The 18,952-nt window shown below is 47.9% G+C and overlaps 1 protein-coding gene across 2 annotated transcripts in view; it reads right to left on the reverse strand.

The window, feature by feature from the left end:
- Positions 1-17,952, reverse strand: part of LOC135805122 (transient receptor potential cation channel subfamily M member 2-like) — a 38,340-nt gene extending 20,388 nt beyond the window's left edge. The window contains exons 1-13 of one of the 2 annotated variants that reach the window (XM_065319123.1): positions 17,423-17,952; positions 15,980-16,243; positions 15,055-15,208; positions 14,487-14,698; positions 13,500-13,656; positions 13,028-13,214; positions 11,994-12,141; positions 11,014-11,089; positions 10,695-10,795; positions 9,447-9,584; positions 8,575-8,628; positions 5,499-6,838; positions 69-294 (exon numbers count right to left, since the gene is read on the reverse strand). In XM_065319123.1, coding sequence (XP_065175195.1) covers positions 69-294; positions 5,499-6,838; positions 8,575-8,628; positions 9,447-9,584; positions 10,695-10,795; positions 11,014-11,089; positions 11,994-12,141; positions 13,028-13,214; positions 13,500-13,656; positions 14,487-14,698; positions 15,055-15,208; positions 15,980-16,243; positions 17,423-17,443 — 3,078 coding nt within the window. In that variant the 5' untranslated portion in view covers positions 17,444-17,952. Of the gene's footprint in view, positions 1-68; positions 295-5,498; positions 6,839-8,574; positions 8,629-9,446; positions 9,585-10,694; positions 10,796-11,013; positions 11,090-11,993; positions 12,142-13,027; positions 13,215-13,499; positions 13,657-14,486; positions 14,699-15,054; positions 15,209-15,979; positions 16,247-17,422 lie in introns of both variants that reach the window. The other variant, XM_065319122.1, reaches the window with a different exon arrangement.
- Between the last annotated feature and the right edge of the window lie 1,000 nt (positions 17,953-18,952).

Here is an 18,952-nt window from a genome sequence, read left to right on the forward strand (position 1 = left end):
ACTGCATGCTACAAGGGCAGCTGAAGCGGTTAATCGCCATGGCAGGCAGGCAGGCGGGCGGCACTCACCGACAGGGAGGTGTTCTGTGCCTGCAGTCGTCCCATCCACACCTTGTTCAGCAGCGCCTGGCAGGCGTTGTGCGACACGAAGCGCTGAGAGTCGCTGCCGTCCGCAAGCGCCAGGCACGTCGTGCTGCCCCAGAACGGCAGGATGCGCCGCACCACGCGCTGGGCACTGAAGTCATCGCGCCTGTTGCACTCCGTCAGAACTCCCATGGCTAGTGCTTCGAAACGCCTGGTAAGCAGATTATTAGAGCATACTGTCTAACTCGTTTATTTCGGTGTAACTTTAATTTCGGTAGAAAAACCAGGCACCTAAATTTAGATTACACCTAAAAGGCACTTGAGTGTGCACTGACTGTATATGAAGGGTAGGCTGGTCACCTAATTCTACATTACACCTGAAACCTGGCAGGTCTCTGACCCCGACATTTTACTACACCTACAACTACATGTTATACAGTAGCAGAGGTCACTAAGAAATGTGCACAAGTCCTATGTAACACAATTGTTGTAAGCCGGGAAGCAAGGAAGCAAGAGACGAAGGGAGAAAGAAGTAGGCAGAGCTGTCTGTATAATTTGTAAAACGGGGGAAATTCGCAGGGGAAATAACAGGTGAATGTTTAGCAATTTCCCGAACCTGCCCAGTTTGTGATGCCAAAAGGGGACCTCGTAGAGGTCACGAATACACACGAATACACACGAATACACACCGACACCACAAATGTTGCCCGTCAAGAGTCTGAAGTCAGGAAACTTGCAGACTCACTGTGACTGGGGAAAACGTTTTTTTAAACATTCTCAATCGCCCAGGCAAAACTGAGTTTTAATAAATAGTTAAACCACTCCTTCATAGATGTTGGTTGCCTTGTTGCTTTCTCTCCCCTCTCCTCTCACCCAAGCCATTCTGCATAAGCGAAGCTGTGGACGCAGCATACTGCTGCTACACTTCAACGCGGGAATGCGTATAATAATAATAATAATAATAATAATTAACCCACATGCATGCACGCATACACACAATAAAACTTAAAACAACCAAAACATCAATATGCACATTTATCCAGAGACGCTCTCACATACACACGCACGCATGCGCGAGCCAAACGTACAAAACGTGGACACATGTACACCAAGCAGATAGAATACAAGGAAGTGGGGTTTGCCATAGTTTTTTTTTTCCATTTTGTCTGATAAATATTTACGAGACTTTGCATCGAGCGACACCGTGGATAACATTGAGCCAAGAATTATGCAATAAACCAGAAGAGATATCTCTTCACAAGTAGGCAAATAAATGCGTAGGTGCCCGGCAACAGCAATCGGGCGAGTCACAGCAATGTACGTATTGCAACTTCAATGATACATATACACGGTTGACCACCCATGCCTCCATTTTCGGCGGGTCAACCACATGGTGGCCCGGCAACTTCAAACGGGAACACACCGATACAACAGACACAGTTGACCACCCATGCCTCCATTTTCGGCGGGTCAACCACATGGTGGCCCGGCAACTTCAAACGGGAACACACCGATACAACAGACACAGTTGACCACCCATGCCTCCATTTTCGGCGGGTCAACCACATGGTGGCCCGGCAACTTCAAACGGGAACACACCGATACAATAGACACAGTTGACCACCCATGCCTCAAACCGGCGGGTCAACCACATGGTGGCCCGGCAACTTCAAACGGGAACACACCGATACAACATACACAGTTGACCACCCATGCCTCAAACCGGCGGGTCAACCACACAACAACATACAGGTGTCACAACACTGAGACAGTACAGCACAACACTGAGAGGCAAATGCATTTGACCCTCCTTGGGGCCTCGTCATGTGGCACAAGATACCGACGTGTCATGTCTAAAGGGAGGGAGGGAGGGGAGAAAACACAACCTTGAGTCATTTTGGCTAACTGGATGACAGAAATTGTTGACAAGGAAGTTGCTTTGCTGACACGAGGCAGGGCAAAGCGGCCATGCAAGATTTATTTTTTCATCCACCATTTTCGGAAAAAATATTTTTATTCATGTGCCGCGTGACGAACCGTGACAAAACACGTGCATGCGTGGGCTAACTTGGCTTTGCTGCTCAAAGCCGTCATTTAACCCACATGCATGCACGCATACACACAATAAAACTTAAAACAACCAAAACATCAATATGCACATTTATCCAGAGACGCTCTCACATACACACGCACGCATGCGCGAGCCAAACGTACAAAACGTGGACACATGTACACCAAGCAGATAGAATACAAGGAAGTGGGGTTTGCCATAGTTTTTTTTTTTTTTTTTTTTTTTCCATTTTGTCTGATAAATATTTACGAGACTTTGCATCGAGCGACACCGTGGATAACATTGAGCCAAGAATTATGCAATAAACCAGAAGAGATATCTCTTCACAAGTAGGCAAATAAATGCGTAGGTGCCCGGCAACAGCAATCGGGCGAGTCACAGCAATGTACGTATTGCAACTTCAATGATACATATACACGGTTGACCACCCATGCCTCCATTTTCGGCGGGTCAACCACATGGTGGCCCGGCAACTTCAAACGGGAACACACCGATACAACAGACACAGTTGACCACCCATGCCTCCATTTTCGGCGGGTCAACCACATGGTGGCCCGGCAACTTCAAACGGGAACACACCGATACAACAGACACAGTTGACCACCCATGCCTCCATTTTCGGCGGGTCAACCACATGGTGGCCCGGCAACTTCAAACGGGAACACACCGATACAATAGACACAGTTGACCACCCATGCCTCAAACCGGCGGGTCAACCACATGGTGGCCCGGCAACTTCAAACGGGAACACACCGATACAACATACACAGTTGACCACCCATGCCTCAAACCGGCGGGTCAACCACACAACAACATACAGGTGTCACAACACTGAGACAGTACAGCACAACACTGAGAGGCAAATGCATTTGACCCTCCCAAAAACCAGTGTTTACGCAAGCATTTCTCACGGCATCGCTCATTAGCATAACTTCCTGCAAGTAACCATGGCAAACCCCTAAGTGATACCCACAGAGCCACACCGGCACAAGGACTGCACAACAAGCGGACGGCACAACACTGTACAACACTACAAATGTACCTCACTTCTGTTCTCAACACCACATGGGCGTGGGCTGTTCCAGTCTTTGCTGCTAGCCATTGCACAGAGGGTATACCGGCTGCACGCCTGACATAGTGATCGGATGCTGCACTTCGCCAGCAGCCTGCATGGCATATGGCTGCTTCACAGACACTTGTACTCCGGTGAGCCATGAGTGTGGCCCCGCCAATGCGCACAGAAGGGGAGCTCACCCGGTTGCAGTTGAGGATCCTAGTCGAGAAAACTCGGGAGAAGTAGCCGCCGTCGACGAACGTAAACACTGGCCGTGAGCTGCCGGCAGTAGCGGTCAGGGACCGGAACTCGGCCATAGCCGAAACTGGGTACATCAGATTATGTGTGCGCAAATACCGGGCTTAAAGGTCTGAGTCGCTCATGAGATCATTGCTGGCAGCAATCAGAGCGGCGAGTTCAGCGGAGGAGTTGGCACCAGGCATTGGTTGGCTGTGGAAGCCAGTTCTCGGAAGCGAGTAATCACAATAGGTTCGTGCTGCATCTCAGCGGCCCATTGCCCCAAAAACGATTGTCCTTGATAGAAACCGCAGAAGCCAACATCAGAGGCATCCGTGAATAGCTCAAGGTCAGGGGACTTTGAACACTTGACATCGTAGAAGAAGGATTGGTCATTCCAGTTTGCGGCAAAGGAGCGCGACCATTCGATACAGGAGTTGACGGATGAAGGTCCTGCCAGGAGGAACCACCTTTGCGGCAAGGACAAGGTTCCGATCAGCGACAGCAGTTCCCGCGTTGTGTAGCTAGTGCGCGTGGACTACTCACTCAAAGCCGCTAGAAAGGCAAATAACTTCTTGTCAGGTAGCCGCATCACCTGGTCCTCGCTGTCGACTTCTATGCCAAGTACCGTCACCACTGTTGCTGGGCCGACCACCTTGCTGAGGTTGTCGAAGACCTGCGGAACCGTTGCTTTCAGTTGAACTCATTCCATTGACCATCAAGCACACGAACATAAGCACCTTGTTTAGTGCAGCGTACTGGTTCTTGTGCTGGCCTGCACAGCTATCAGGAATAGTTTTACCCAGAATGACTGGGTTGATGATTTCTCCCTGAGATAGGGTAATGCCACGTGCACAGCAGATGTGGTGCATAACGAACGCACAGTGGGCATAAAATCTTCATATCCACATCAAAGGCCACAAGCGTTTGACAACCACACCTGATACGTAGATGATCAACGATCGTCCCTGCACTCAACGTCGCTCCAGCAGTAGTAGCATGTTGCAAACCACCATCGTACGTTGTCCATGTAAATGCCTCTGCTCCTTGTCTACTTCTTTGGCTAGATGTTTTGACAGGTAATCACAGCCATTTCTGAGTTGGCGTCAACGCCACTCGCCATGTCGAGGCCTAAATAACTGGTCCTCTGCTTCGAGTAGTTCTTGCTTGGCCTCGTGAACTCCAGGAAATTCACTACTGCGACCATGAGCTACTCTATCTGCCCACGCAACAAATAAATATTTCAACCAAGCGCGATCGATCGCTGTTTGAAGTTGTGAATTTTCAAGCGCTTCCAGCTCACACGAGTCAGCGCTTGTCTACGCAGACTAGCACAACTAATACTCTTGTACAGCTTGGCGGAGAGACAAAGGAGAAAACCAGAAAACACAACCTTGAGTCATTTTGGCTAACTGGATGACAGAAATTGTTGACAAGGAAGTTGCTTTGCTGACACGAGGCAGGGCAAAGCGGCCATGCAAGATTTATTTTTTCATCCACCATTTTCGGAAAAAATATTTTTATTCATGTGCCGCGTGACGAACCGTGACAAAACGCGTGCATGCGTGGGCTAACTTGGCTTTGCTGCTCAAAGCCGTCATATATGGCAATAAGTAGGACGAACTGAAGCGACATGTGGACTACTTTATTAACACTGTAAGCGATGGAGACGATGCAAGAAATAACCTAAAGGGTAAGGAAAAATACATGTAAGAAGAAAAAGGGCAATGGAAAAAAAAAGAGGATGATTCGAACAAGTTTTCGTACAACACTCTTCAGGATTGTTCGAATCATCCTTTTTTTTTCCATTGCCCTTTTTCTTCTTACATGTATTTTTCCTTACCCTTTAGGTTGTTTCTTGCATCGTCTCCATTGCTTACAGTGTTAATAAAGTAGTCCACATGTCGCTTCAGCTCGTCCTACTTATTGCCATATTAAAATTATTGTCTCCTCGTCGATTTTTTAAATAATAATAAACCACTCCTTTCACCAACATAGCTAGAGTCAGGTCACTGCTAAACGGACATTGTACAGTGGATGAATTAGCACTTACTCTGCTGAGGCCATGAGCTCGTTCTTCTCCTCATCGTAGGTCTGCTCTTTGGCAAGCAACTCGGCAAGGGTACGGAGCAGCTTACACGCCATCAGAGCAGCAGCCATTGGTTCCGAGGTGTAGGGCCAGAGCACCTCACTCACGCACTTCTGCCCGGTAATAATGGACCAGAGAAAGAGATGGTTACAGGATGTTTTCCACGTCTCTTTCCATTGTTCCGATGCTTCAACCGTGTCAGTGGGCCTGTCGCTCATGTTACACACAGCATCAACTTCATCATAGTCACTGAAACAGGCCTCATTCAAATATTCATCGGTAATTGTGTCGGCTCGAGACATAACACTGTTTGCATGTGCAAGTCTTACGACGGATGAAAATTTTCTGGATGGTTTCTTAGGTTTTGGCAATTGTTTGCCAGCACTGACACCAGCACCTGAGATTCGACGCTCATGGCCCATGGCCAGTCCAGTCCCTGAAGTGCTATGCTCACGGCCAACACCAGCAGCCAGTCCAGTACTTGAGGTCTTACTGGAACGCACAGACTGACCAGCTAGAGCACTAGCTCTATGTCCAGAGACAGGCGCTGATAGTGAGCTTACCTTGTCATGGCTGGGCACGGGCCTAGTTAGGGGAATCCCCTCACCACTGCTATTCAGTGACCCGGTTAGAGGATTCCCCATGGGGTTAGGCGCAGGCCTGGTTTGCGGACTCCCCTTATGATCAGGTGCAGCCCCAGTTAGGGGAGTACCCTTAACATTGATGGTCGGAAGACGTTCCGCTGCCCTACCCACAGGGGGAAGGCGACCACCAGTTGCTCCAAGCGGAGGTAGGCGATCCGAAGACAGCGACTCAATATGTCCTGATACCACAGAGAGACCTCCCGGTGTGGACACTCTTGCTGGGAGGTTTCCATGTTTCACGACAACGCGAGCTTGATCATCTATACTGAGACGCTTCCCCTGCGCAGGATGTGTCGTAGTGGGTCTGCTCGTGTCTGTTGATGGATGATTTACTAGCATATTCTTGGCTTCTCGATTGGCGGATAATGGATTGATCGGGTTCTCTGGCTTGCCAGAGTCTGCCCTGCGCAGGGCAGTGGCAATGTCACCGCGCAGGGCAGTGGCAATGTCACCGGACCGTAGAAGATCACTGTCGATACTGTCGTCGTACATTGGGCCAAGCATGCTCTCTCCCAGATTCACCAGGCCATCCGGTCTGTTTCTGCCTGGTGCTGGCATCGGTTGGGACTCTTCCGGATGCAGCTCGTACCAGAGGGAGAAGTCATATCCCACCAGTCGAGCAATGATTTGCGTCAGGTCGCGCAGGCTCATCTCACTGCCCTGCACATTAAACAACAAAATAATAATAATATATTAGCTGTAGTAGTATTGAAAGCAAGGAATTCCGGTGGACACGCTAATTCCCAGCGTCGTGAAATAACTAAACTGGTGCGGATGTGCAGCGCTATAGGAATGGGTGTGTCCACACGAATTCCTTATTTCAGAGATGAAGCTGCAGGAAGCACCAGCCAGGGGCGGATCCAGGGGGGTGCGAAGGGTGCAAATGAACCCGTCAGGATTTTTCCAAAAAAAAAAGAAGAAAAAAAAGGTCAGGCCAGGCCAGGCCCAGGCTCGCTGCGCGGATCCGGGGATGATTTGTGTGCAATCACGTGATCGTTCTGGACACGTGCTCGCGCCAGGGCTGCACATTTGGAATAGAACTTTCCCCTGAATTCTGACTAGAGTTGACATTGTGTATATAGCATGTACATAGCATAATCTGTGTCTGACTGAGAATCATACCGGTAGCAGTCGTAAATTACTTGTAAATTTTGACATTCAATGTGTAACTAATCATACTACTCATCTTGGTGCTATGTGTAATTATGATACTATACAGTAACACACATAACATACTATGTCTTTGGTTTACTACAGTACTGCAAAAGAAAATATGTAAGTTTCATCCTCGCACCCCTCAGCTTTGGGGTCTGGATCCGCCCCTGCCAGCCCTTCTTAAGGATTAAAAGTGATACTATAAATCCATTCCGTCGCATGGTTCTAGTTGCTTGTACTTCACTAGCTTGGCGAGAAAGCGTGAAAACCGGTTTGTGGAATTTCCGAGTCCAGACGGGGGTTTTGTATTTTTCTTGCTACATGTATGAAAGAATAAGGATAACGACTGGAGCTCGTGGACTTGTCAAACATGCTGACAGTGATTTCGCTCTACCTTGCAAATACAGTACTGAGTCTGTGATGTCAATTCAATTCATCGGTGCATGTACCAGTTGTAGACATGCGGTAACACCAACATGAATATGGTCACACGATCCTGAACACACGCACACGCATACACACACACACACACACACACACACACACACACACATACATACACACACACACACACATACGCATACATACACACACACACACGCACACACACACGCACGCACACGCACACACACACACACACACACACACACACGGGCGCACACACACTGGGCCAAAGCATGTGCACAATGATGCACTAACGACATAGCAGCCGGTCAGATAGGTTTGTTGTGTTACAACCACACGGCCACTTACTCCGTATGTGTCATCTACTTCAAACTACACTCGTACCTCATTTATCCGGGGGGGGGGGGGGTGGTCGGGACCAGGCACTGCCCGTAACTTTGAAATATCATTAACTCCAAATCACATACATGCTGGTTGGGAAAGGCCATAGACATGGCATGTGGCGTCACTATTTACACAAAAAGTGACAAAAGAGTAGTCACGTTGAATATTTCCACTGAAACTCGCCCAAAGGGTGCCCGGTGGTAGACTGAAGTGCTGGTAAAGTCGGGGTCTGGATAACCCAGGTAGGAGTGCGCTAGTATACAATTCTGAAGACCTTTTGTTGATGAAGCTCAGGCAAAGGTACTACTTCAAGAAAAATTGAAGTACGAAGGACTCCAAGTGTTCCAATGTAGTATTTGGTCTCGTGGATTGTTGTACCCCAGATCTCCAAGTGTCTTAGAAAACAATTCAAAATGTCATTGCATTGAGAAGCAGCCGATCCGGGTACTTACTGGAGTCTTGTTGTAGTTCAAGAACATCACCCTAAGGGTAACAACAGAAGAAAACTGTGCATGCACATATGTGCACACACATGAACACGCACACACAGTCCTAGGTGTCAGCTAGAACACAATAGACATCTTGACAGATCAAAAGTGATAGTCCTACTTGTGTGCAGGGAACCCACCAACTAGGCAGTGCACGTTGTACAGATGTACGAAATTCTGTACTAGGGCCGTAGGCCGGTGTACATGTCCAGTTGAGTGTTCATTGTGCGCTATTATACATGTGCATTTGACCAATTTAGCCCAATTATCAATGGCAGACAATCGCTTTTCCAGCTTCATCACTTTGGATAGAACTAATCACTAGCTAGATTTTTCATCCAAAGAAAGTTTTTAATGTCGTTTAGGCCTGTTTCTTAGTGTACGAGTAAATACTGTAGCAGCAAACACAATAGGTTCCTGCACATTCAACACCAAGCAGAGTCTACAGGATTATACGAGGTTCTACAGGGTTCCGTACATATATACAATGTACATATATACAATGTACATAAGGCGTATATAACACACTACATGTACATGAAGCAGTGAAGAGATCTTGATGTGCATGCATGTTGGATGTGCATGCATGTTGGATGAGCATGCGGCATGTCGGAAGCCTATGCCTATGGAAGCCTAAGCCTAGGGAGGGCCTTCCTAGTTTGTTAGCGCACTTCATGTTAGCCCTCGGGCCTACGGCCCTCAGGTTCTTACCCAGATAAGACAAACAAACAAACATGTTCAGTCCCTTGAAGTTCATCCTAACAAGGTTTGACTGCATACCGGAACATACCAAACATAGGCACCACCCACTACTGGTTATGAAGATGCCGACTCACCGAATTGTACAGAGAGAGAACAGTGTCCTGCTTTGCAAACTTCTCCAGACACACTGCCTTGCTCTGGATAAGGAGTTTGACAAATTCAACCTTTCCTTCGACCAGCGCTCGCATCAGTACACTATCCAACAGGCCGGGCTAGAGGGAAATGAAGAAAATAAACCGTAGTGTGATGCTGAGAGTCGGTACTATGTCGGTGTACACAAAGGCACCTACATGTGCATCCCATTGATACAACAAGAGAGCTTGAAAGCTCAGGGCCCTCGCTATGATAAATTTGCCTAGGTCATCATGCATGTTATTCAAACTACTGGAAACGTTTTTGCAATACAATGATAAAAAATAAAAATACAACCACTCTCCCCATTTCTTTCTGAAGAACAGGACAATCATGAAGTACATGCCATTGTGATCCCTGGGTTGGCCTACCTGATGGGATTCGAACTGCAATATCGCCCTGCATGCATTCCCCTGATACACTTAGCATACATACACATTCTTCCAAGTTGCTTCACGTTATGATCTGGCAGTTGAAAGCCCTATTTCAATAAGGTGGCCAGCTGTCTTTTACAATGATAAAAATAAAAATCCGCACTCCCTCCCCATTTTCAAGTTTTCTTAAAAAAAGGACGATCATGAAGTATATTCTTTGGCTTGGCCTAACATGGGATTCGAATCCGCACTATCGCCCTGCATGCATTTCTGGCCCCCAATACACTTCGCACATATACACATTCTTCCAAGTTGCTTCTCGCTTGATCTTGCAGTTGAAAGCCCTATTTGAATAAGGTGGTCAGCTATCTTTGATGGTACGGTACGGGACATATACGGGATAGCGCCAGGGATGCCGTCGCCAGGCACAAACAATTACCGAATTAAAGCTGTGCGGACCTAGGCTAGCGCCAGGTGTTACTTAAGTAACGTCTTTTGCATAGCTACAGGAATGAATCTAGATTTCCGTGTGTGCTAGTACACAATAAATCTAGATTTCCGTGTGGGCTGCTTGCTAGCCAAGCAATGCGCTGGTCAAGACATACTGATGTGGCTACACAGTGCAGAGAGGATACTTCAAACCTACTTTGCCCAAACGTGACCATGTTTGCAGCTTGCATACATTCTCGACCGTTGCCTCACCATTCCAAGTAGTCGGAGTGCGAACCGCTCCAGTGATAGCTAGAGTTACACAAGGGCCATGCCGCATTACTCCACTGAGTACAATCATGTCCACTGTAGCTACAGTGTACTTACTCTCCACGCCGGAATCTTGTCAAACACTTCCTTTTCGGCAAAGTCAGGCCTGTTCCATGTCAGTGCCATGTGAAGTTGCTCCACAGCTGATCCAGCATTAACTGAGAGAGAGGCAGAGATGGATAGACACCCAGCCCGGTGATAGCATTTTAAGTCAATGCACCGTGTTTCCCCGCACTCCAGTGTCAGTCAGCTTGCTCAAAATAATGAACAAGTGAGAGTACAAGTCCCATATCCATGCATACGACAGACCCGAGACGGCCGTGCTGATAGAACTCGTGGCACTCGCCGCAACACTCGCCTTGCCCCAAGATCTTACCTGTGAGTAAGGCTTTGAGAATAGCATAGTCCAGATGATCTTCCTCCTCGCCTCCCATCAGATTGACTATGTGCAACTGCCCTCGCATCAACACCCAAGAAGAGAACAGATTCATTTACTGAGACATTTGCAACAACCTTAGCAAACATGAACACCATTGGCATGTGTGGGCAATCGGCATGGGTAGATGATATCAGTTTGCCTCTGAGCACTTCATAGTTTGCTTCCCAAATGTATATTTTTCTTATAATAAAAAAGCACTTGAGCTGACAAACTCGTTCCCATCACTCTGCAAAACGCTTCACACCGTTTTCATATCAATTTCAGCAACTTGTCGGAACCTTCACCAGTCATCAGGTCAAGCTCAAATGCCTTTCCTCTAAATGAAACTGCAAGAAACCTCACCCATACTTTCTACATTTTTCTTCCCCTAGGAGTATAGAAATATCACACTACTGCCATCCCGTTTGGCAATCACACCTCTAAAAGCACTAAGCACTGCTGTGAGAGCAATCCCACCTGCGTCAGCAGTGTCTAGACAAACAAATGGCACAGGAGAGATAAGGCATATTGGAGAATAAGGAGAGTTTGGCCAGCACGGTACAACCTCCTATCTCAGCGTTCATCACTGGTTTATGGGGAAAAAGTAGATTATTCGCTCATTCGTTGGATTGGTGTCCAAGTATGTGGAAGTTGCGGCATCCACAACACTGATAAACTTGAGCTCAGGCAGTTCTCTACAAGTAAGCGGCAGTTGCATTGTTTTTGGATTATATTTATAGGTCCCCCCCCCCCCTTGACCATCACGATCACCCAGTAAACAAAAGAAGAAAGCCGACATCGGGGGGGGCTACCAGTTCTCAATGACCACTGTGCTTACCATGCAACATACAGTATATACGGACCCTGTGCATGGATACCATTACAGTCAATGCAAGCCGTGACTAGCGGCCTACTCAGTCTAGGACCCCAGACCCTACCATATCTTTATTCTTCAGACATTCTTGTATCTCAGCTTCACAGCGATGCAGCTGCTTCTCGCGGCTCCCAATGCCTGACAGTCGGAATGCTGAGGAGATTTTCTCCCTGAGTTCAGGCAGCAGTTTTGGTGGAACTTGCTGAAATATTCTGCAAAGTGCAGCAGAGCGAACAAGGGACACAGGAAAATAAATATCAAGAGTGAAGGTAATCATACCAAGTGATACGGCTACTGTGCAGGAAGCTACCAGGCGCAGCTCGTAGTGCTAGTCCCCAGTCACAACCTGGGTAGTGTGTTCAAGTGACTAGGCTACATTCACTACGGTCATGTGCATGACGTGCTACGCAAGCTGCCATATTTACCTGGGACATATCTTCCGGACTACAAGGTAGTGTATGGCATACCTGGGAGCCAGGCAGGGAATTCATTTTCTCGGATCGGGTATAATTGGGATCGGATTCAGTTGCCAAAATAACGTTCGTGCTATACAAGTACCAGACTAGAAGCCATTTGCTTGGCAGGACACATACATTCTCTACTTGCGTTGTACCAAGAGCCCAGGAGTATACAACTCTGATACGGCCCAGTGTTTAGCACCCTGCCTTCACAAAACTCCCTCGTATCGAGTCCTAAAGTCATGCTTTCAGACCTACAATAATTATTGCTTACTTGAGCACACCAGTTATTTTCCTCGATTTGTTCGAGTCTCAGGACAATCGCTGAATTCTAGATCCATTATTGTATGGTCCACCTTAGTATTGAAAGGCATTATAAGATAATATCTAGCTGTTTGCTACTTGCAATCCCGTGAAAGTGTGGTATTGGACCATCCAGACTAAGAGTGTTAGCCAGAGCGACAGCATCATTTTCCGGGAAAACGATAGGCAGGGGAATTCGGACTACAATTTCCAGTTACAGGTGGCACACTACTTCGAGAACTGAACTTAGTGACGGGGAAATAGCAGAAGTCAGAGAATGAGAGCATGACCTACGAGGCTATGATCAATTCAGAAAACAGTAGCAGCAATTACTGACCCGTTCCGTCCGCTCACTTGACAGGAGTTGTTGTAGGCGTGTATCAGCAAGTCTGTGGCTCGGCCGGTACCCTGGATGAGCACTGCTGGAAGACCTTTCGACACGGCCTGCCGGATTGTTCTCAGCGTGTTCGGGCCTCCTTCCACGGCCAGCACCACCACACTGATCTTGCTGGCATTGCCGTTAGCTACGATGAAAGCAGAGCCGGACAAATGCACCATTAGCTGACTGGCTGCAGTCTACTCCCGATAAGTTGCTCACCCAATCTTGGAAACAACAACACACATGATTTATCAGTATGTGACGTACATATAGTGTATGGACTGGATGCCGGTGCTGAAGGCCTCAGAAAAAGGAAAGCAGATACTCGTGTATGCAAAATGGCCACATAATCATTGCAATGCGCTGCTATGATCTAAGGACTAAAGACAATCATCACACTATCTCCTGCAGTGCAAGCTAACCTCCTTACCTCCTTCCAGCCGACATTTTGACATGGCCTTCTCCAGACGAGCGCGCAGTTGAATTTCCACGCCGTACGAGCCAGTGGAGCCATTGTCGACGAGGAGAAAGTGTGTGTGGTGCGGGTTCAGAGCTCTGCTGGATGAGGCTGTGTACCTCACAGGGTACTGTTAGCGGTGTACAGTGACAAGAGTAACAAAATAGATCTTTCAATATGCATGCGTCGGACCCACACAAGACTGTTATTAACAAAGAGCTGACAGCACTCCTATTGTGGTGAATGTTGGCTTTGCAAAAGAGTATGTTGAAGTATGATGCAAGCCTACACTTGCAGAGTGCTGTACCAATCACTACAGTCCAGACGGTGCAAAATGACGATACAGTCAGACCTCGCTTATCCGGTCCTCGTTTATCCGGATCCCTCGCCATCCGGAAGAAAATCGCTGGTTATCGATGTGCAGCATATGTTATGCATACAACATAACCAGACCTCGCGATCCGCATACCGGTGCATGATTTTGTGTACAAACTGGTTAAAATGTGTACAAAAAGCTTCGTCGTATCCGGTTGCATGAGGCTGGCTAGCGCTTACAGAAGCTAGTATCAGGGAGTTGTACAAGCAAATGAGGTCCTTGACCTGCTGGGTGTATGCGGACAGTACTCAGTTGCATGCACTTGTCATTTTTCTCGCTTGTTTTACATACTGGGCACGCTAGTTGTACTGCATAGGACCTGTCTACATGTATGTACGATGTCACTGCTTTTGACATGCCACATGCATATACAGTATGTGTGTTCAGTTATCCGGTTCCCTTGCCTATCCGGATGTTTTTGTGGAAAACAGATGTGTGCGGTTAAGCGAGGTCTGACTGTAGCTAAGAGTCTAGTGCTAGCCCAAGATAACACTCTGTTTACACATCTGGTCAGCAGTAGTAACATGCAGGCAATGAAGTTAGTCAAGACTGATATTCTGTTCATGTACTTAAGGGACCCTTACTGCTGAGAGTGGCTGCTGCACCAGCGATTCACGGTCCTCGAGAGTGCCCCACGTTGCAAAGCCAATGGCGCACAGGTTGCGCGACGAGGCATGTGACTTTGCACGGTGTACGGTGTGCTCTTGCACCACGTCGCCAACCAGCTTCATTACTCCAGTGTTGGTACCACCGGACACAAGCCATGCATTGCTGGCCATACCAACCTTCACCAACCCTGTCCAGAAACCAGAATAGAAAGACGATTGAGAAAAGAATGGAACGGAGAATGGAAGAAGGACCGGAGGAATTTGAGTTGACGGAGGTGAACAGGCACTTATATACAGTCAGGTTCTGGCATGCCGTTCTCTTCAAATATTAGTGTTTTCAGAAGGCGGTACATTCTCTCTTACTGTATTGTGAATACCGGTATGCGTTGCAGAGAAGTGCAGTGAGTATTGGCATATGTCCTGCAATGCACTGGCTGTGCGGTACATACTGGTATGTCCAATCAAATTGCCCAAACACTGTATGCATCAAGTACACCCTGGAATGTGCTGCATGTACCAGAAATCGGCAGAGCAGGAACAGCACCTTTTCGAAAGCGATTTCGCATATCCTCGGAGAGGTCATTGGTGCGAGCTCCTCCGGTCACCGATATGATGATATCCGGCTGTGGCAACTGCCAGCGATTCAGCAACAGATCCAGCAGCACTGCATCGCTGGTGCTCGCAGACACCCGTGCATACTGCAGAGCAGAGAGGCGAATGACATCACCACATCACTAGTCATGCAATGCATGCATGCATGCATGCCCGTAATGAGAGTCTGGAGTGATTGTACACTCCCGCTGCTCATTGTCATCTACAGATTTGAAACGTGCCCGGTGGTGACAGCAGCCACTGTAACCATGGTAACGGTGATAGTGCAGCGTATCGTGAACATCTCGACCAGCAAACCAGCAATAGCTACTGCACTATTGTAAGTATGAATGACTGGATGAGAAATTGCAAACAAATCATATCGTCCTGCTTTCCCTGCATACACTGAAAGTGTGTATTGCATTTAGGAAAGAAAATAAAAACAAAGGGCTTTCACCTTATACTAAATTGCTATAAAGTACATGGGGCTTGCACACTGAAGAATGGGTTACCAGAGGATGTGCAGGCTGGAAAGCATACTAAATCACCCACTGACAATGGCAGCCAGGTAACGCGCAAACTCAAATCGAGCGAAAATGGCCAAGCCGGGATTCTGCATTCCCCGGCACGTGACATCAGGGTGGTGGAGAATGATTCTAGCCCGGCCGCTGACTGACTACTAGTACACTACACATGTACTGGTAGTGGCAGTGGGCCGCATACAATGCACACTACACATGGTCGTCACGAAGTAAACAGGTGATGACATATAGAGGAGTGAACACATATAGAGAGCTTGTGGACTACTGAGTGCTACATACATGTACCATGCATCATCACTAAAAAAATAGCATAGGCAATGTACAAGTATCACTTACATAGCTTGTGGATGATGGTGCACTAGAAGCTTCACCGGTGAACTGAACAAAGCCAGCGGCATCGGTGGGTACCTCCCGAGTGTGTTCGTGCGGTAACCAAGTCATGTTTCGATGATTGGCAGTTTCGTAGCCTGCCACATGGTCAGTACGCTTCAGACCACACTGACAAGAGAGTGAGGTGCGAATGCCAGTGTTCGAGATGAACGTCTTGCACTCGCGCTTCTTCAGGTTCTGCTCGTACCATTGCGAGCATCGCCGCTTTGCCTGCTGGAAGTGCACAGCACAGATCTACTACAGTGGCTGATGTCATCATGACCCTGCTTCCATGGGTCACCTTTCTTGGATCTTCCCTGGAGGGCAATGAGCGCAGGGGCGATTGTGATCTGCTCACAACGGCAGGGATGTTTGGGACGTACTCGGCCCGGGGGGGGGGGGGGGGGGTAGGGGTGATTGGGACCTGCCCATGAGGGGCAGGGGTGATTGTGATCTGCTCAGGAGGGGCAGGGCGTATTGTCAATAGTCGCATGGACCAATGTTCACTCACACATGTGTCTGCATACAAATCAGCCCTGCTAATCCATGGGGTGCTCACTCAGCCATGAGATCTACTCAGACCAGAACAGAATGCTTGGAACTCAGAACTATGATTTCTGGCTAGTGTGTGGGCATCCGTGGGGAAGACACTATGGCATGCAAGTCTCCGCAGTTGGGTCTCAGTGGCAGTGTGGAGCAGTATGGGCCAACCTCAAACACTGTATTCTCTCTCACACTCACAGTCTACTGTGCCTTGTCCAAACTGAGTACAGTCGTCCCTCTCTAATCCGGCACTTTATAATCCAGCACCCTCGATAAACCGGCACAATTTTCAGTAGCCAAATGTCCTCTTCATGCACATTGCAGCAGTAGATCAGATTTGTTAATCCAGCACCCTCCCTAATCCAGCAGATTTTCGTGGCACAAATGGTGCCGGATTATAGAGGGACCACTGTACTACATACTAGTAATAATTATACAGAAACACGCCTCATCCTGTCAGTGTGTGGTAGATCTATGTCACAGTGCTTGCACTGCTTGTATTGATAATCATGATAATAATATTATCATGATCATAATTCCTGTGATTTTTGAAGCAATGAAATTATGGGGTTATTTGGGCCCGGCGATTCTCCAAACGTCCCCCCCCCCCCCCTTCCAATGTAGAATAGTTGGGCCTTCAGACGCCCCTAACATACCGGTACTGCACTGTACACTACAGGACACAGACTCAGTACAGACGTGCGAGATGCAGGATGGACAATCAACACTGCATGCTACGTGCAGATCTACACTAGCTCGCCATGACCACAGCGAATTTCTTTGCGTGTGTGTATGATATGAGTGTGTGTATGATATGAGTGCGCGAGGTCACGCACATAATCATTGCGATCACAAGCTTAGTCTCACCTGACTATCGCGTTGTTTCATCTTCAAGTGCTACAGACCACGGTACAGAAGCCAACATTCTCCGATGTTTCACATTGCAAACGAAAACGATCTTCCGACAGGCGCCACGCGCCCCGGGCTTGACTCGCGTCGAAACTAACTACAGTACAGTACTCAATTGCTTATCATCAGTTTGTCCACACCGAACATGCGAAAAATATGAAAAACACCAAGCAGCTAGCTAGCTGTTCACACACTTGAGTCATCAATAGACAATACCGTGGTCATCCTCTTGCTGGGTCTATCGATGCTCGGGTACCGGTCCTTGGCCTGGGATAGAACAAAATACAACAGTTACTGCTGAACTGGTGACTATTCGACTATCGATATCACAAGCACCGGTATGGTATGCATGAAGGCGATGTGGGTAGATTATGTCATTCACCTAAACTAATGTTTATTACTAGTGCGCTAGCGCGGGAAGAGCTCTGCGGTACGGACCTCGGTGGATGGCGGACGGATCCTGCCAAACTCTACAAGTAAAAAAAATAAAAGAAGTACAGCACCAACAACACAATGGCGATGGATAGCATACGTTCGAGTCGAGCACTACACATGTATCAAAGGAGGCGAAATCGCCTGTTTGTGGTGCGAGGTTTTAAAAATAAACTTCTACATACACACTAATGCCATCAAGTAGTTTCACGTAGACCTACCAGGCACTAGTGACTACCAGTTACCAGCCACCTGGACCATGTGGACTGGTACAGAGTCAGTGGTACAGTGCTGGCAACTGAAATCCGACCCCCGCGTTAGCGATTTAGCGATTCGTACGAGACGGTAGGGGGTCGGATTTCAGTTGCCAGCACTGTAGATGCAGTCAGGCCAAGACACCATGTACCAAGTCCACTCTTTCCACTTTCCAGGCTGAGCTGAGACGTCGACGCAAAGGCCCAACGGCACGCGACGTCGCGATACCAAGCAAACAGAAATCTGCACTATCACCAGGCCAGGGTAGACCTACCAGACTGAGGAATAATCATTTTCACACAGGTAGATCTACGTATCGCTTCGTGGTGGCGATGCTCGGTGACCGTAAAATGCGATAAACTAGCAACGCTTGAACAAGTAGATCTACCACTACAGTAGTAAGTTTCACATTTCTGTTGTTCGACTAGTTTCTTCAACTGAGTTGAACTGCAAAGGCAGACATCATTGGCAGCATTTTCAGTACTTCGCAAATAGCACATGCGGGGAAGCACTACCCAGTATCCAGTAGGTTAATCTCAGGCTCACGTGTTTTGCAAATACTGTCTTCCTCCGATCGAGAGGATGAACTTTTAGTGGACAGACGATAGTCAGATAGTCAGGCTAGCATATTGCTCCATTACCTTTCGACTGTAGCGCCGCAGTACCTCCCAAGTCGCAGGTCAGAGAAATAAACCGGAAAAAGTCGCACCGGCCATCATATTCTCAGTTGGCAGCAGGGAGTCGTACAAGGGAGGGTGTCGCTGGCAGTGCAAGCAGTGGGGAGGTAGAAGAGCAGCTGTG

Source organism: Sycon ciliatum, chromosome 1 (assembly GCF_964019385.1).
Source record: "Sycon ciliatum chromosome 1, ocSycCili1.1, whole genome shotgun sequence".
Lineage (NCBI taxonomy): Eukaryota > Metazoa > Porifera > Calcarea > Leucosolenida > Sycettidae > Sycon > Sycon ciliatum.